This window comes from Crocodylus porosus, unplaced genomic scaffold (assembly GCF_001723895.1).
Source record: "Crocodylus porosus isolate Cpor-Errol unplaced genomic scaffold, CroPor_comp1, whole genome shotgun sequence".
Classification (NCBI taxonomy): Eukaryota; Metazoa; Chordata; order Crocodylia; family Crocodylidae; genus Crocodylus; species Crocodylus porosus.
The window spans coordinates 3,087,156-3,106,623 of NW_017728915.1; the positions used below are offsets into that span (position 1 = coordinate 3,087,156).

The window sequence follows — 19,468 nt, forward strand, 5'->3', positions numbered from 1 at the left end:
GGACACAAATTATTAGAGTAGATTTAGATTAGACATCCGCAAGAACTACTTCACAGTTAAGGCAGCGAGGAGCTGGAACCAACTTCCTACGGAAGTGGTGCTGGGTCCTACCCTGGGGATCTTTAAGAGGCTTGATGACTACCTGGCTGGACTCATTTCAGTCCAGTCTTTTCTCCCACCCAGGCGGGGGGGGTCGGACTTGAAGATCTACAAGGTCCCTTCCGACCTGACTTCTATGATTCTGTGTTTAGCATGGGGTAGGTCATGTCTGGCACATGCAGCGGCTGCCAATCACCACCCAACACTGCCGCCACTGCCAGTCCTCATGCCATTTTCTCACGGCCAGCTGCACATGCAGCTCTGCGGGCTGGTGAGGGGCCTTGTGCCTAGCCATTTGCATGCCACCCATCACCAGTCTGTGGAGCTGCATGTGTGACCAGCCACGAGAAAGTGGTGCAGGGCATGGCAGTGGCAGCGGTGCAGGGTGGTGACGCTGGCAGCCACCACATGTGAGCCCTATCCCCCATCCAGCTGGCCAGACAGTTGCGTGTGTAGCCCGCAAAGGGGCACCACTGCCACTGGCCCTGCTCCTAGGAGTGGGCACAGAGTGAGCTGAGGTGGGGGGCAGAGAGGTGCTGCGATGTGCTGCGTGGGGCCAGTGGCATCTGGCATGCTTCTCCCCCTTCCCCTTCCCCAGGTAAGCAGCCTCAGGGAGTGCTTGTCCCTATCCACCTGCCTGCCCGTGCATACCCCCTACAACATTTCTAAGTACCCCTAGGGTATGCATACCCCAGGCTGGCAACGCCTGAATTAAGCAATTTGATGCTCTTCACAGATGCTCCCTCTCTTCCAGCTCCTGGCTTGACATGGGTCCTGTTGTCTGGCTGGGGTTGCTAGTGCCTCCTCACCCCTCCCCTTAGGGGGAGCGGCTCCCAGTAGCAGCTGTGTCTGAGCTGCTGTGTTATCAGTTAATTGTTTAACTGGTGTTATTAGAGGTTAAACAAATAACTATTTTAAAAATATATTTACATCCCTAGCTCATCTCTCTCAGTCTTTGGTGCAATAGCTCTCTCTGGATTGCATTCCAGCCCTATCCCTCACTTGAGATACTTACGTCCCTCCACAGAACTCAACAGAAGTGACAGAGCCTGCAGGACCAGAGGGGTCTGCCAGCAAGTCATCCACAGGAATTCCAATTGAGACAACACGGACAGGATCAGGGTACGTCTCATCAAACACAGCCCGGAGGCCCTGAATAGCTTTAGCTGCTGCCAGGGGACAATCTTTGGCATACACAGTCTGAAAAGAAAAAGAGACCAGAGGAGAGATGGGTATTGCCAGGACAGATGAAAGTACATATTTTTATTTTTCCAAAATTTACCAGCCGTGGCCAGATCATCAGAATTTTTCTGATAAATTTGCAACAAGCAATGGATAAACATTGTCTTCTGTGAGTAGCTGTAACTCTTGCTTTCTTTTCCCAGTCAACCTTCTGCTGATTTCCTCAGAATCTGATTCACAGCCTAAGTCATTTCTGCAATTGACTTAGTGAATGGCAGACACCATGACTTAACAGCTGTATTCTTTCTAGCCTGGAGAGCAATAACCATCAGCCAAGAGTTTGCTGATCATCCCTGTCAAAGGCATGTCTTGAACATGTTAAAAAGCAGACACTTATCTTAAAGAAACAGCCTGTTTTTACACTGGGAGACACCAATTATTCACAAAGCTCATAATCTTTGCTTAAAATTAGTATTTACCAGCTGAAATGAAACTACATCTTAGTAGGAAGATCTTAATGTACACCAAAACCCTAAACAAAAGAGGGGTTATAACAGCTGTGATTCTTTGTGATATAGTGTGTGTGGATTCCATGGAAAGTGCACATGCACTTCATGTACAGAGGACTAGATTTGTTTTTTGGAAAGCCAGCACCTGCCTAAGCCATGCATGCACCTAATTTTGTGCTTCCATGTAAAAGCCTTCCTTCCTTTTTTGTGACCTTATGACAAGGTATTTAGCAGAATTTGCAGATCACTGAAATCTGACAGAGCTGCACCATGGGCACTTGTGCTGTGGTCTCAAACTTGTGACCTTTGTGCTGTCACTCATGCACCTTAGGACCCATTTGCAATGTGTAGGGGGTGCATGTGCACCCCCCTGATATCAGCTGTGCACCCCCTGGAAGCACCAGCCATGAAACCGGAAGCGCCAGTGGAAATGCACTTCCATTTTTGCTTCTGGCTCTCCGATCGGCTGCTGAGGGACACCCCCCGCCCCCCATCTTTTGGCAATCTGGTGCCCCCTCAGATATGAAAGGCACCAGTTGCCCATGTTAGGACCCATGCCACCCCAGCCCTGGTGCAAAAGCCTCAACAGCAGAATGGTTTCTACTCCACCTTAGTCCCCCCTGCTAGCTGAAGACTTCAAATGCAGGATGAGGTAGGGGATGGGTGGCAGGATCCACATAGACAATATATCAGAGAGACACTGAGGGTAAGTAACTGTTCTTTAATCTTCCATGTGTGTCTGTTTGGAGCCACTGTAGGTAAGTGGCCAGCAGGATTCTGAGATATGGGATAAAGAATGACACAGTGCACTTACAAGTGTTATCTGCCTTTACACGGGTGTAAATGTGGGGAGGATGTACAATATAGTCATACCAGCTGTGTCCAGACTAGTGTGGCCATGATGTATGTAGTGCTGCAGACACGCCTGTGGTGCCACGTACTACACATTCAGTTGTTCTCCATGCCGTAAGGGAGCAGGCACTTTTTTTTGACCCCAGGGGTTAAAAAACCTGCAAGGGGTAGGAAGCAGAGTGGCACATATGGGGGCAGTATGAGCCACTCAAAACTGAAGCTGGGCTGGCTGGAGCCATGCTCCAGCTGCTGATCAGGCTGTGCTGCAGCATCACCACTGCTGCAACCCCAGGAAAAGCTGCTGAGGCTAGCCCAGTGCTGGCCCCAACCTCCCCTACTCAAGTCAGGGTAACTTGCTGTGCACTAGAGTATGCATGGCACAGGTGTTCACCAGGGACAAGAAGCAGTGGCACAAGGTGCGCCACTGCTAGTCGTCCCTAGGGAACCAAACGTCCACGCATGTGTAGATGTGACCACTGTGCAAGTCACTCTGCTCTTAGGTAAACTTATACTAGCACACAGGTCCTTTGTCTACACTAGTTTAGCTCTTTGCTAGACACAGATTAGTGCCTGTTACCCTGCCCCCTAATGACAAAGTACAGAAACAAACTGTTGGAGGTAGCTACCCCTGAACAGGTGGTTGCCTATTTGCTCTGCATACTGGTATAACATTGTTACACCAATGTAAGTTATGTCCCTACACCCTTAGTAAAACAGGATTTGTAGAACTACTCTCTTAAGAGTTGACGTCTGCTCTGGCATCTAATGTTTGGCAAGGATCAATGACTTATTTTGCTCAGCTGCCTTGCCTATCTCAGAAACCAGCACATTCCTGAAACAGGCAAAAAAAACGCGGCTTGAACTCTGGTAGAGTGAGAATTTCCACTGAGTGGAAAAAGATCCAGCACCAAATACCAATACACAGAGAAGCAACTGATCCCTTTGAGATGAGATAGTTTAACTCTTGGAATGCACAGCTACAGCCAGAAATAAAATTATGGACACAGCCAAATGATTTGGTTTTGCTGAAATGGTGCAATAAAGCCTTGAGGGCTGGGATGTGCAACTTCTTTCTTGATGAAGTGGGGTTTGGGGAAGAATAAGATGTAGTCTGGTTGATCACACAGAATTCAGAAAGAATCCTTGAAATGAACTTTATGTAAGGTGTCTGCACCCCTTTTTCCCCTAAGAAAGGCCATGTAAGTCAACCATAAGTGCTTGGAGTGCTTTCACTCTAGGCCAAAGCAACAAGTAAAGGAAGTGGTCCATGGCCATAGGGGCCATCTTTTTGGCAGGTGTGCCTTGCTCTACGCACCTTGGCTTCCTCTATCATTTGGTTGGCAATCTTTTCAGTTTTCTTGATCTCCTGTGTGGACATGGCTCCCTTGGCAGTGAAGTCAAATCGCAGCTTGTCTGGGGCCACCAGGGACCCTCTCTGGTCAGCCTCTCCTAGCACAGAGCGCAAGGCAAAGTTGAGGATGTGGGTGGCAGTGTGGTTGCTCATGACAGGTCTCCGCCTAGGCTGTATGGGGCAGAGGAAAAACAACTGTTAAATAGTTTCACTGCACCAGTGGAGCTGGCAGAGGTCAACTCCTTACGTGCTGGTAGCCTAAGCTAGGTTAGGTATGGTCATTTATGATGCAGAAAAAAATAAGAAAAATCAGTTCTGCTATAAGAAATAAATCTGAGGTTACTTCTGATCATGCACGATCAGAAGTAACTTGTGTTTGACATCAGTTCTGGAGCTTATGTCAAGGGAGCTGGTTATTCCCAATTCATTTCTAGGTCTAGGTCTCATAAATCATTGTTCAGTCACCCCTTGCTGATCTCTATTTGAGCATTGCCACAGACTGACTGGCTGACTGACTGACAAATGCTGAACTCCCCTCTTGGTAGGCAGCAAAGCACACACACACAGCTGAGAAAGGACGGCTTGTCCTGTCACTGCCTGATTTACTTCTTTACATAAAATAAGCAGAAGACTTGACATTTTTGGACTCAAAACAATGCTGAATCCATCTGAGAGAGAGTGAAATCATATGTAGGTAGCGGACAATCTCTTCCCAAATTCAGTTCTGCCAAATTACATTAGAAAATTTGTGCCAGTGATGAGCTTGGAGTTCTCAGTTGCACAGCAAGAGACCACTGCACAAGTGGCAGAGTGAGAATGCCAAACTCAGACCAGAAATACAAAACTTGCCTATTGTGCTGAAGTTCAGCTGAGTTGCCTGCATGAGGGCACATGCTGGCTCAGAACATTGGGAGAACGAAAAAGCAAATGGCATTCACTGCAGCATTAAACTAACTTACCTCATCAACATATAGATGGACTTGGTCTCCAACTTTCAAACTCCCATAGACTGTTCCTACATGAAGCACATAGCCCCCACGGACCTGTACATTCTTCACTGTGAACTCTGTTTTCTGTACAAGATGGGGGAAGAACGGACAGCATGGAGAGGGTGAGACAGCTTTGGAGTTAGCTTGGCTACTGGTGGCAGTCTAGCCATAGCAGCACAGAATTCAGTACAGGTTACAGAACTCACCTGAGAGGCAGGGAAAATTAGCCTGCACTAAATTCTCTGCTCCTGCAGTTGCACTACAATGGGCCCCTATGTCAGCTAGTTCAAAATAAGCTCAGGTGGTTATACAGTGCAGACAAGCCCACAGACCCAAGGAGGAAGCCCACAGAATGCCTAGTGCTGCCAGTCCTGTGGTGGTCATTTCCAGAGTATCACCCCAGTATCTTTACTTCATTTATCTTTGCAGTAGCCCTGAGCAGCAAGACAATGCTATTACTCATAGTGTCCAGATGAGAAGCTGAGGCCCAGAGAAGCTCAGTGCCTTACCCAAGGCTATAACAGAAGACTGTAACAGCAAGGAACCCTCCCATAGCCCAAACTAGTAACCAGTTCCTCGGCTACTCCTTCTCTCCCTTTGTTGTCTCCAGTTGGCTCCTTTCATGCTACTCTTATAAGAGTAAGTTGGTGGCAGCTCATTTTGAATGCTGGCCACAGCCCACGGCACAACCATGCCACTTACATCCTCACTGTAGTCATCGGCCTTGACCAGGTAGCCCTCATCATAAATCTGCCCTCCTTGCTCAGCATAGAAGCAGGTCTTGTCCAGAACTATTCCACATTCCTGGCCTGTAGACACTTCCTCCACAAAGGTCTTTTCTCTGCGAATTGCCTTCACTGTGGCCATGAGGTTCTCAAATTCTGTTGCCATCAGGAAGAGCAGAATCAGTAATACAGCAATCCATCACATTGAGAAGAGCAGCAGAACTATTTCCCAGCAATACATTCAAAAGCTACCTCTGAATTTCAAGACAGCAATTTTTAATTGTTTAGGGCAGAAAGTGAAGACAGAATGTAACGAATGGAAATTGTAGGGAAGTATCTGGCTTGGCGATGGGAAAATTATTTTGAATTTAAGTTTTTAGAAGTAGGGACTATGTCTCTATTCTGTGTCAGTACAGCACCTTTCACAGTGGGTCACTGGTCTGTGACTGAAGCTTCTAGATCAGGGATCAGCAACCCACGGCATATGTGCTAGAAGATGCCAGGCAAGGACATTTTCCTTGGCAAACCAGAGACAACCCAGACTTTGGGCAACTTCTGCCAGCAGCTGCCCAGAGCCAGGAGGCTGCAGACAGCTGCATGGGGCTCTGCAGCCCTGGCACCAGTTCCATGGCTGCAGCAGCTGTGTGCGCACCTCTGAGCGTATGGCTGGGAAGGGGTCTGGGGCAACACAACTCTGGTTCTTCCACAACCATTTGCCCAGAGGCACATGTGCAGCTCCTGCCACCACAGAGCTGGTGCTCTGGAACCCAGCACAGCTCTTTGTAGCCTTCTAGCGGCCCAGAGCCTGGGCCGGCTGTGAAAGGCAGCCAGGAGGCTGGAAAGAGCTGTGCTGGCTCCAGAGCCCTGGCACCAGCTCCATGATGGTGTCAGGTACACGTGGCTTTCAGCGCATGGCGGGGAAGGGGCTGGGGCAGCACAACCCCAGCTCCTCCCCTGCCATCCACCCAGAGGTACGTGTGCAGCTACCATAAGCAGTGAAGATTGGACCCCTTCCAGCTCCCCCATCTCTGGCACTCCAAGCTGAAGCATGAGTGGAGGTTGGGGTGATTTTGGCACTCCAGCCAAAGACACTGTGTACCCCTGTTCTAGATGCTACAACAATAAAAATGCTAAGCAGAACTCAGGAATAGTCCAAGGTCTCAGTAACAGACCAAAGAGCAAAGAACATTTATCCAGGGTACTGTGGCAAGTGGTAGTCGTGTCCAGGAAAACTACACAAAACAGTATAAAGGTATAAAGATGCAGGGAAAAGCACCACCTTAATCTTGCTGGTCATGCTAGAAATAAATGAACTGAACAGTCCTTAGAGAGCCAAGAAATCAACTACCTTTAAACATCTTCACTGCCTCTAAACATTCTGAAATCAGCAGGTAATAACATGCTTTCTGCCTATGCAGTTCTTTCCAGTGACTGGCTAGTGATATTTAAGAGAGAGAGAAGACGACTCATCAATACCCTTGCTAAATGGTGCTGCAAATTGTGGAAGCTGATAGAGTCAGGCTCCCACTTGGTCTATCCAAGACCAGTTAATACAGCATAAGGGCAGTGAAACCATTCTGAGAAGGCTGTCACATACCATATACACCACTGGGATCTGAAGTGTAGCTGTATTTAGGCGAGTCATCAGTCACTTCCAGGCCTTGGGCCCTTAGCTCTTCAATGGCATAAATGTCCAGCATGATGAGGTCTTCTACACCAGTTCCCTTCCCCTGAGACTTCAGCTGAGAACAAACATGAGTCAGACATAGGGAGAAAACACTCAGTACCCAAGAACAGCTAAAGGGATCGTATCCACGTGCAATCCAGACAGTCTTTAACAGTATCCATAGGGCTGGATAGGCCAGAGGTAGAACAGATTTAACGAAGTAAGGTTAGTCACCTAAGCTACATCAGTCAAAGGGGTGACTGCAGCTAATACAGTCACACCTGAGCTGGCCTGAGTACTGGTAGCAGTGTAGGTGCAATAGCACAGAGCTTGGCACGGGCTGCAGAAAATACTTGAGACGTGACATGTCACATTTTACTCAGGCAACATATGCATACTGAGCTCCAGGCTGCCAGAGCTGCACTGTTATCGGTAGTCAAGGTAAGTAGCTTAACGTTACTTTAGATAACTCCACATAAGCTGTGGTCACCCCTCTGACTGCCGTATAGACATACTGCAAGCTGTTGGCCCAAATTAAGCACTCTGTCATGGGCATTTTTCTCTGATTAACAGAGTATCCCAAGGATTGGACAGAATGGCAGGGATCCACTTTATTTCAACACTGGCAGCAGAGGCAGGATCTGAATCAGCCAATGGTAAAATAAAGAGGGCCAAGGCTGTGCTTAGGTAATACAGCTGTGCTCCCAGAAAGCTTCCTACACACATCCACATAGCTGCTGCTAAAGACAAGAAACAGATTGGAAGAGACCACCTACCTCACGAGTCAGCCTTTGTGCCTCCAGGCAACCATATTAAAGTCCAGGAGGGTCCACAGGAACCACCATTCAGGCCCCCCCTGCCTAGCATAATGCATCCCCCCAACTCTACTTAATATTACTGTACTAGTACAAAAGACTGGAAGCCTCAGGCTGCATTATGGCACAGGAAGAAAGCAGGAGACACTCATGGCTCAGCCACTGCCTTAGGTCCCTGAAATAGCAGGGAATTTGTTAAGAAAAGTATGTCCAGATGGTTCCACTGGCCCAGACACTGCCCCAGCCTAAATTGGAAGGCAATTTAGGACTTTCAACAGTCCCTGCCAAGGGAAAATTTCTTCCTGCCTTCAAGCCTAGTGACCAGTTAAACTATGAGCCTGTGAACAAGATCCACCTGCCAGGCACCAGAGAGCTCTCTTCAGCTGTTGTCTTTCTATAAAGCTTTACAGAAGGCATTCCCCTAAGCCCTCAGCCTTCCAAAAGCCAAGCTGAGCAGCAAAAGGACTTAATGAAAGTTCAGTTTCTCTTGTCACCTGCCCTAGAGGGTATTCAGCTGCCAGCACAAAGCTGCCTTGGCTATTACCAGCCAAGCTGTGTTTCCTAAAGCTGCTTGAAATGTGTAGTGTCTGTGGGACTGGAGAACCCAGAAGGGTCCTAGCATGTGCACTGAAGCATGGAGAACACAGGTGGACATGAAGGTGAGTTTTCCGGTTCCTGACCAGAGCCAAATTTTAGAAGTGATGGATTTTGCCTCTGCCCGAATCTATACTAATGAACTGGGAAGAAAGGAATTCATCACTCTCTTGTCCTCTTACACAGTTCATGCTGGTAGCAATGATGGGAGTGCTGGTGTAGAAAGAATACCGAGGTTCTAACCAGCATAATCTAGCTGTGTTCAGACAACTGCTGTATGACAGAGACGTAAATGTTTGAATTCTACATATGTCTGCATATGCTAGTGCTCCTGTTACCATCAGAGTCGCCCTACTTATGATAGAAATTGGAAAGGGGAGATACCCTTAAGAGTAGGTAAGGCTTCTGTTCTCTAGAAGAGTTAAAACAAAGAACAATGGCAATTTGGGTTTTTTCCCAGGTGCAGGTTTGCAGAGGCTCCTATACTAAATATTGGAACTGAGAGGTGCAGTGAGCAGTACATTTCCCCTTTCCTACTCATGCCTAAAAAGCTCTGGTATAATAATCCATCTTAAAGGTGCAGGTGCATCTTCCCAGTCCTGCAAATGCAGTATCATATGACACAGGAATCTTAAAAACAGTTCCTGAGAGACTGCTGATGGCTACAGTCCTCAGGGATGCACAGCTGGGGAGTCCTAGTCTATTCAAAAGATGCAATACATTGCAGTCTGCTATAGCAAACCATGGAGTGAACACAGGAGAAATTTTTCAGAAGAACTTCTGAAGAGGCATAGACACAAAGGCAGATGCAAAGGCATGACATGAATAACTTGCCTGGGGTGTTGGAAGGCTCCCTGGAGCCTCTAATTGCTAAGTTCAGGAGAAAGAGAAAAAGGAAGTGGCATGTACCACCTGGCCAGCTCCCTGTGAACATGCACAGGAGATATGAGTTTAATTCTCATAAGACTTTGCTCGGTATCTGCATCTGGAAACCCAGCCCCTCCTACCCTACTCCAAGAGACAACCAGGATAAAAACTAGGTACAAACTGCCTGAGAACAAGCAGTTCCAACACTCAGTGCTTTACCAAACAAACAAAGGTGTAGAGAGCTGCACCCTTCAAATTTCTCATCCATCCAGATCTGTGGTATTCTGTCCATTGGCTCAACAACAGGATGTGGTGTACTCAGTGTGCCAGGACACTCTGGAGGCATTCTGCTATAAAGCAGCAGGACAGAATCCTTCCATTACAGTGCCCCCACCTACTTCTGGTGCTGGGGCCAGTGCTGTTCTCTACCTGAGCATTTCTCCGCTCTTCCTCAAAGCCCTCCATGTCCACAGCAAGGCCCTTCTCTTCTGCAATGAGTCCTGTAAGATCCACAGGGAAGCCGTAGGTATCATACAGCAGCCAAGCAGTATCACCTTCAGAGGAAAAATGGACCAGTCAGGTTTCCCAGTAAAATACTCCCTACTCCTCCCTCAGAGCAAGTGACCTTCCAGGGGGTCTAGAATGCTTACTAAGCACTAACACAGGAGTCTGCATTAAGACATCCCCACAGAACCAGAACAGGAACAGTTGGCTCCCTTATTGGCAACTTCAGAAAGGCCAAAAACCAAAGGAGCACAAGGATCAAGTTGCCCTCTCATGCTGAACAGGGATCCACTTTTTGGCCTGAAATAGGACAGTGGTATGTATGGAGGCAGCTCACGCTGCTGCTGACCCCACTAAGGAAAATGAGTTCCTATTTCTAGTGTGACCAATCCCATCATCAACATTAAAACTCACAACACCAGGACACAACTACAGCCCCAGCCAGGCCATGAACTGCCCCCAGAGAGCAATAGGCTCTGGAGGGACCCAGCTGGGGCACCAGGAAAGGACTTCTCCCTGGAAGCCTTATTTGGCATGGGTGTTGGATCAAAACTCACCAGGAATAATTTTACTGTCTCCCAGACTCTGAATTTTCCTGTCTAGGATACGACGCCCTCTACTCAGAGTTTTCAAGAACTGGACCTCCTCCTCATTGATGATGTCCTTCACCATATCCGGGTCCTTCTTTAGTTCAGGAAATGCATCACCCTGCCAGCATTAAAAGCAGAAATCAGCACCAGCCAAGAGATAGTGAAAGACTTGAGAGTCAGTTTCTATGCAGTGAAGGAAAGCTGCAAAGAACCTACCAGGGACTGCACAACAACATCAACCAACGTGGCAAAGAAGCCCTTGGGGGCACTGAGCTTCTCATGAGAGTAGCGCACAGCCCGGCGAAGAATCCGTCTCAGAACATATCTGGAAGAACAAAGGCAGAAAGTAATCCTCACTCCAATGTTATGCCTCAACACCTGCCAAGGGGATTCACCAGCAGTAGGAGAGGGCCTCTTCCTCTTCTCACACACCCTCTCAAACACAGTCCCTTAGTACCTGCAAGTCAGAGGTGAGGAGCACTGGCAGAGCTTATCACAGGGGTTCTGGGCTGGAATAGCAAAACTATTCTTGTTGGGACCGAGAGGCATAATTGTGTGTGAGAGGAACTAAGGGCTGGAATAGCAAAGGAACTTAGATCTATTAGGCTGGATCAGCCTCTGGGTCCATCTTGCTTCCAATAAACACTAGTACCAGAAGCTTCAGACACATAAGAATCCCAAAGCGGCAGAGGTGGTTTCCCCTGTCCCTCTCCTCCCTTTGGCTAACCACTGCCACATAAATTCTTACCCTCTGCCAGTGTTGTCTGGTCTCCCCCCATCAGAGAGGGCCACCGTGATTGTTCGAGCATGGTCAGCCAGCACGCGATATGCCATGTCTATGCCATCCATATCTTCAGCACCAACCTGCCCTGTGTATGGCCTGGCACCAGTGCCCTATGTAGAGAGAGGAAAAAGATGGTGAGTATGGAAAGTATTGCTGTCCCTTCTGTTTACATGTGATCAGATAGGTGGCTTAGAGATGCAACTTAGCAGCACAAAGTAGATCCAAATTGAGGGTGGGCCTCAATCTTTGCCAGTATTATGCTAGGGGAGGGTGCTTTCACTGTCCCCCACCTTCTTCATTCCCATGTGAGGGGGCTGAGGAGTGAAGCAGGAATTGAATGCGTTTGGAAGAAGTAAAGTACAGCACAGCTGGCCAGAAGGTACCCTGGGAAAGTGTAAGGGGAAAGCTGATTAAACTCTAGCATTCAGGAAGAGCCCAGGTCAACCTAGACAGTGATGGAAATGAAGGATTCAATAAGATCTGCAGTGAAAGGTGGTAGAGAGAATCATTTGTTTTGCTGTTCTGGTCACAGACATCAGCCTGGCATGACTGAAGTTCCCGCTATGCCTTTCCCTCAATTTTACTGCAGAATCCATTTGAGTTACCCATCTCTATTGCTGCCTTTGGGACCTGCCATATTCCTTCAGTGCCAAAGCTAATCAGTGATTAGGGGAAGCCACCCTGAAGGTAACCTGCAAAATCAAAAGCATATGGCACCTTCCTTATTCACTTTTCTGACAGTGTATGGGATCAGCAAATGCTAGTTGCCTAACAGAGGCAGATTCCAGAAGCCACACTACACTGTCTGGCAACCTGTAGGATTTCAGACTGAGGATTTTAATGCAGGGGACTGGACATGGAACCTAGACTTCACAGCTGGTTGCATCACCTATCTCCCCCCATGCTGAATGGACACGTCCTATCAGTATAAGGAGGTGGACCAGGCCAAGCTCCAGAGCATAGGGCTATTCCTCCTAGAACTTTTCTCTGACAAAAGAGCTATTCTCTCCACCAAAATCCCTAAAGGAGGACACTTTGCATCTTCAAACCTCATAACCCCCACGACATGCTGAAAGCTTGGCTGTGGTAACAGATTTGTCTCTCCCCACCCCAAACTATACCATCTCCAGCCTGCTGAGCAGTCCATTTTGTTTAAGCTGGAATTTCCTTGATTTAAGCTCTCTAGATCAAGAAACCCCTCAGCACAACTGGAAAGTCTTGTACAAAGGAATGCAGCTCTCCAATTACCGAAATGAAACAACACTACACATCTTTGGTGCTACAAACGGCAGTGAAAGCTGATGCATTTGGATCAGGAACATTGGCTCAGACAAGTGGAACTGTACCTTCTGAATTGCTTCAAAGTAGGGGATGAAGAGATCAGTGTCGTAGTTTGACATTTTGTTCTGCAGCACAGACACCAGCCTCTCAAGGCCCATTCCAGTATCAATACTCTTCTTGGGAAGAGGTTTGAGGGTCCCGTCAGCCTCTCTGCCCAATCCCAGAAAGACAAACAGTTGTTGAATGAGGTACAGCAGGGCATTTCCACATCTCTCTCCTCTTTCCCACACACAACCTTATCCTGCCGGATTTATAAAGGCAGGAATATTTCCCATCCACTGGGATCATTGTGAGAACAAGATACTCAATGGCAACCTAGAATCAGAATTAGCAAATTCTTACCCTGCTATATGCCCCACTCTTCACAGACAGATGAGCTGAATAAACAGACTGCCACAGAATGCCCTTCATGTGTGTGGGGATTAAGAGCATCTACAATCACAGGTCCTAGGCAGAGTGGCCCACTTTCTACTGCTCTAACAAGGGAATGGTCTGTAATCCTAACTCCTCTCATATCCAAGGCCAGGATGGGAGATGAGGCAGAGATCTTCCCCAGAGAGCAAAACCAAGAGCTATGTCCTAATGGACTCATGCTGACTTAAAGGCTGTTTGCAGAGCCTGTGGCAAGCTGTGCTGACATATTCTGCTCTCTTAGTTCTGCATAACAGTAGTCCTCGTTCAGCATTAAATTGCTTGTTACAAAAGCCTGCTCTTTGGAGGGTGCTTGCAGCTACAAGAAATGTGCTTTACTAAGTGACATGGAAGTGACAAGAGTGGAGTGGATGGCTGGGCCTTCAACTTAGTGGCTGGGTCAGGGGTGAGGTGTGGGAGGAGTTTTGTGGTCAACAGGACTCAGTTGGTCAAACAAGGAACATCCCTGATAGGTGCAGAACCCAGAAGTAATGACTCATCCACATTTTACTAACATCTGCTTAAAGTACCTGAGAGGGCAGATGCATGGTTGGCAACACCATTCAGACTGCAGGACAAATACTTAGAGCCTTCTTAGGCTGTGACATTACAGGATTGTCACTGGGTGAGCAACAGTAACTGCTGTCACTGTACATCTAACAGGAAATGTTTGGAGGAGAGAGGGCTCTTGCCTCACCTATTGAACTGTATGAACACCAGGTTCCAGATCTCCAGGACATTGGGGTCATCCTGATTGACAAGGTGCGAGGCATCCCTGTTCCCAATACGGTCGTAATGAATCTCGCTACAGGGGCCACAGGGGCCTGTGTCTCCCATTTCCCAAAAGTTGTCCTTCATGCTGCCAGGCAGAATCTTGTTCTCAGCCAGTCTGTAACAAGAAGTGCCCACTGGATGAGAGAGAGCCACAGGAAGATGAAGAGTCACACTAGGCACTTGGGTGGAAGAGCCAATAGAAAGCCAACAGCCCATCAGAGGTTCTCCATTCCAGGATTTCTCATTCCAGTGGGGCAAAGCATACACCAAATAAGACATGCTGCATTTTCCTGAATAAAATACAGCACCAGGTAAATATAACCTACTTCCTTTGTTCCCAGTGAAATAAACTGCTGGCTGAAATCCCAGAATTTACCACATCTAGAGCAGGTAAGTGGGTTTCCACATGGTCTATTACTCCAGTTCAGCAGTCACATTAATCCTTTGCATAGCAATGACATGCACTTGCTAAGGGAGAGATTTTGTATATTCTGAGCCTGCCCAAAATTCCTGTTTCATGGAGACAATATGGAATTCTGCCCCCTGAATGCTGTGCATTATTGCAGTGGTGGCACAAGGCAGGAGAAGTCTGGCAGGAAGGCCAGTCCCAAGCTATGCAAGTCTTCACAAGTTCACCTGGAGATTCTCTCATCAGCCATCTCAGCAGAGAAGCCAGACTGAATGGGTCAAAGGGATGGAGTAATTTCTCCTGCCTGCGAGGCTGTCCCTCCAAGGGCAGACTGAGGCTCACTGCCAGGAGAACATGGCACAGAATGCCCCATCTCAACCACAAAATACATGTGGTACGGGCAAATAGGGGGCTCCAGTCTCCGAGACAGCCTTTTAGCAGCACTATTTTCATAAGAAGAACTATAATTGTCAATGCCCTTACCCCAGATCCAGCCAGATCTGCTTGCACTCAAGGTCTGGCTCTAATCCAGCAGCCTCATTGCCACCAAAGTAAGTGACATAGAGTCTTTCGATGGGGATGCCAAACTCCTTGGTAAGAAGCTCAAGAGCCAGTTTACAAGCCAGTGCCTGCATAAGCAAAAATAAACTATGTAAGTGAAAGCATATACAGCTTATTTTACTCACGTAAAAGTCCTAACTCAGAATGGGTGGGGATGAAAGCACAACCTACAACACTTCTGAAGAGGCTTAACATATCACCGACCTCAAACAAAGCAAACAGGAACCACAGGGAATGTGGGAAATTGCTGGAAAACAGAGAAGCTTTCCATTACTGACTTCACTGGAACAAAATAACTGGAGATTGCAAATCTCCAGCTCTTCCTCCCAGGCTTGCAGCAGGTGAACCTGCATACCTTTGCCAAAGGCAGAGAAAAAAGGAAGGCTGATATGTTAAATGGTCAGATGTGTCCCCTCCTACATTATTCCACGAAAATAGTGCCTTATACGGTGTCATAGAAGCAGCTATGAGTTTACATTTAGCAGGTGTCACTGTGGTTCTTTTAGCCAAAGTCCTCAGGGCCTTTTTTTGTTCTGCTGTTATTTCAGTCCTGGCAATCTCTCTGCTGAACTTTATCTGGTTTTGGAAAATCCTCCTTTGTGAAGTTCAGTGGCATAGTATTATCTCATTGTCTGAGCCCCTAGCAAGAACATCACAAATCATCATCTTAATGTCATTCTTATTCTGAAGGTCTTCTACACCCAGATCACACATACCATCTCTCCAGTGGGACTTTGACCAGTTTTCAAAACCCTATACCCTAATAACTAAAAATCAGCATGCCAGGCCACTCACAGATCAAGGAACATACAAGGAATACTGGAAAATGGCTGCTCCATAAGAAGCCTGTTTAGACTGATGCAAAGAGATGCATTTGCTCACCCAATGGACCAGGAGGCTACAAACCAGTTGAATTTATGGATACCTTCATATTTATTTCCTGAGCTTTACCATTATAAGAACGAGTATTAGTTGAATTGCTGTAGTGCTAACAAAAGCTCTGTTATACATCAAAAAATGTTAGACATCTGTGTGAACCTAGCGGCACATTGGGCAGAATGGTTTAAGAATGCCAGTTTCTGTAGCCAATGGCACACAAGGGAACAACATGGATAGCATTGTTCCTGACTGCTTTTGAATCCCCAGCTTGTATGGTCAAGTGCCCATTTAGCAGCTTGGTCCAAAGCAAGGCTTGAATTAAACTCTCTGGAGCTCCAGAGATCCTCTTTTAACTCTTCTGCTACTGCGCCCCTCAGAACACACAATGTAGGTGATATAATAGTAAAGATGACACTGCCTGTGTAGACAGACAGAAACACTTGTATAAATGTTTCCTTTTTAGAGCACTTTATAAATTCCTGCTGATTAATCCTCATCACACGCTTGGGAGGCAGGAAAGCAGCTATGAGTTCTTTGATCCTGAAAGACCCCTATACACTTTAATAGTCAACAAACAATCTACAAAGCTATCCTTCCCTTCCCTTTTGCATGCTTGTCTATCAAATATCCCACTAAGGCTAACAGCAGTACACAGTTCTGTCTATTAGAGATTCTAAATGGCTGTTGACTCTACTTTACCTTGAAATAATCTCCAAATGACCAGGACCCAAGCATCTCAAAGAAGGTGTGATGGTAGACATCTTTCCCAACATCATCCAGGTCATTGTGTTTGCCCCCAGCTCGGATGCACTTCTGAGTGTTGGCAGCTCTGTTCAGTTTAGCCATGGGGTGGGAGGGATCAATGGTATTGAGGAAGATGGGCTTGAACTGAAAGGAAATGGAAACAATGAAAGCTACAATTAAGAACTCTCCAGAAGACTTTACTCACCAACGGTCACAAGTGATACCCAGACCATGAATATTGTGTGGGTCAGTACATGCAGGCAATTTGGAATGCTATATAGATAGGCATTTAGCAACACTGAACTTGTAGTCCCTCAGATGTTTGAAAGACAAGAGGCAAAAAAAAAGATCATTTGTCACCACCATAAACACACACGTGCAAATCAGCTTATGAGAGAATGCTAAGGCTGGGACTTCCTAAAGCAGGGGTTCCCAAACTTTTTATGCTGAGGACCACCAAACCGCAGACCAGAAGTGAACAGCATATCGCGAGCAGGTAGCCAACCCTTTTTTATACTCATTATAAAAAGGGGTTGCTGCCAGTCACTTCCAGTCCGCGGTTTGCTAGTCCACGGTCACTTCCAGTCCGGCAGCCAGCCCTCCTGTGGACCAGCAGCCAACCCCTTCTGGCCCATGGGTTGGGAACCCCTGTTCTAAAGAGCTAAAGGGAACCAGGTTCCCAACTACCATTGCAAGTTAAGAGTTGGACAACCAAATACCTCAATTCCAGCCCAAACCAATCAATTTGTTAATGATTTCTGTTTGTGTAGCCATTCTGAGGGGTGGGAGGAGGAGGGAGGGAGGGAAAGGGTATTTGTTTGCTTGGTGTTAAGGGTCCAATCCAAACTCAACATTATCAACCTATGACTTCTCACTGACTACAATGGAAGTCAGACAAAGGCAGGGGTGAGGACTGCAGGCAACAGAAGGAGAATCAGAACACACTGAGGTGAAGCACTGGCAGAACCAGCCAGGCCTAGGCAAGATCCACCCCAGGAGTGAGGCAGTCTACATGCCCACCCAAAGGTTCTCAGGAAACGGAAGCTTTAAGCTCTAACCAAAGGCTTAACAGGATCACTACAGAGAAAAGATGCCCAAGGATGCACTAATTCAGCACATCCCCCAGGTATTACGGCTATAGTCCATTTCCACACCCCTGAACAAATCAGGGCCCTTCAAATCAGGGCAAGGACCTCTTATTCCAACAAAGGCTTCTAGGTAGGCTTTATGCGATTAGAAATAATCTGACTAGTGCTTCTCAAACTTTTAAAGTCTTTATACTGCTGTATACCATGATGATTCCATGTTCCAGATAAGAAGACACCATCGCTTTATGTCACTACAGACACACGGGAGCCTCTTAGCAACCTGAAAGAGATTACCAAGCTATTCTTGATTTTCTCTCTTTCTCCCCCATTTCTGCCTATTTTTCCTTTCCTTCTTCTATCTGTACCCAGTTTGAGAAACATTGCCCTGGAGCAATTCAGGTCTTTATTTCATCAGTATGAAATTTTCAATGGGGCTTGTCCTAGCTACAAATACACTTCTAACCACTCCTCATTTCTTACTGCTGCAGAAAGCACACTTAAGTGCCACAGTGCCCGGGAATCTTACCTGATTCATACCGGCATTGGCAAAGAGCAGTGTAGGATCATCTAAGGGAATAGTTGAAGATGAGTGCACATAGGTATGCCGGTTCTCTTTGAAGAAATCAATGAATCGTTGCCGGATCTGGCTACCTGTCAGCGTCAATTCCATTTTGGGAGGGTGACACAGAACTGCTGAAAGAAAGGAGAAGAGAAAGTAGATGGGTAAAGGAGATGGAAACTCCTGCCTGTGCAATATTGTAACAGACTCCCAGACTAGGTTAGCTCCTGGTGAGGGAGTCACAGGAACAATAAAACACAAGAGTATTTTGTAGAAAGTATTTTTTTCTGATAATTTTCAATCTCTCACTTCCAGAGAGAGCAATTTGAGAATCTCTCTCATTTTGCCATGAACAGCATTGGGTGAAAGGATCACAAATTCTACAACTCCAATTCAAATTATCCCCTCAAAAATTGTTTCTTGGGTTGAGTGAGATGGTGTCTCTTCCAAGAAGGAGCTCTGAGTGACAGTCACAAAATCCTGAAAAACTGGTCACTAGGAATATTACCCCACTCGGCAGAACCAGGCTGCCTTACATATACCATGGAGAGAAAACAGTCTTTTCACTACTAGTTTATGTCATACAAAGGCAAAGCTGACAACAGTCATTCAGCTAAAGTGTGCGGGTAGCAGAAAAATCAAGACATTGGGATTCAAGGATCCTGCACTTGAAGGAACTGAAGATCTGGCAAAGGTTATTTGGCATCTTGGCAAGGCCTCTCTTCCCCCGCCTCCCCCAAACAGCAGTGGCTGGTTCTTGCTCTCTCTCCACACAGGCCAGAGGACAGGCAGTTTTCTGCAGTCCCTGAAAACGTGAGAAGGGAGGAGGCTTCTGTTAGAAAACCGCGGCTGGAGCAGGAGATGGGGACACACGAAATGCTTTCTCCTGCTCTGCTCTGGAGAGGCTGCCAGAGTCAGAGCCACCACGACTGCCAGCGCCGCAGTCCCAGCCGCAGCCCCGCACTCTCCTGCACGCCCTGAAGCAGGTCAGAGAAGGACACGTCCCCTTCCCATCAGCACGGCCTGAGCGCCCCCGGCTCTGCCGCCGCCCGGCACTGAGGGCACGGGCGCCGGAGTAGCGTGGCTGCCGCCAGGCCATGCCCCGCACCCGGACGTCAGCGGAGCCGGGCCTGCCCCGCCCCAGCCCGCCAGGCCACGCTGCCCCCGGCGCCCGC

General features: G+C 47.4%; 1 protein-coding gene across 2 annotated transcripts in view; it reads right to left on the reverse strand.

Annotated features, from left to right (window-relative positions):
- Positions 1-18,457, reverse strand: part of AARS (alanyl-tRNA synthetase) — a 47,436-nt gene extending 28,979 nt beyond the window's left edge. The window contains exons 1-14 of one of the 2 annotated variants that reach the window (XM_019535545.1): positions 18,261-18,457; positions 16,602-16,790; positions 14,946-15,091; positions 13,977-14,168; positions 12,874-13,018; positions 11,492-11,637; positions 10,960-11,068; positions 10,711-10,861; positions 10,079-10,203; positions 7,305-7,449; positions 5,685-5,863; positions 4,953-5,066; positions 3,958-4,164; positions 1,115-1,299 (exon numbers count right to left, since the gene is read on the reverse strand). In XM_019535545.1, the coding sequence (XP_019391090.1) occupies positions 1,115-1,299; positions 3,958-4,164; positions 4,953-5,066; positions 5,685-5,863; positions 7,305-7,449; positions 10,079-10,203; positions 10,711-10,861; positions 10,960-11,068; positions 11,492-11,637; positions 12,874-13,018; positions 13,977-14,168; positions 14,946-15,091; positions 16,602-16,790; positions 18,261-18,404 (2,177 nt within the window). In that variant the 5' untranslated portion in view covers positions 18,405-18,457. The remainder of the gene's footprint in view (positions 1-1,114; positions 1,300-3,957; positions 4,165-4,952; positions 5,067-5,684; positions 5,864-7,304; positions 7,450-10,078; positions 10,204-10,710; positions 10,862-10,959; positions 11,069-11,491; positions 11,638-12,873; positions 13,019-13,976; positions 14,169-14,945; positions 15,092-16,601; positions 16,791-18,260) is intronic. The other variant, XM_019535544.1, reaches the window with a different exon arrangement.
- Positions 18,458-19,468: the final 1,011 nt, after the last annotated feature.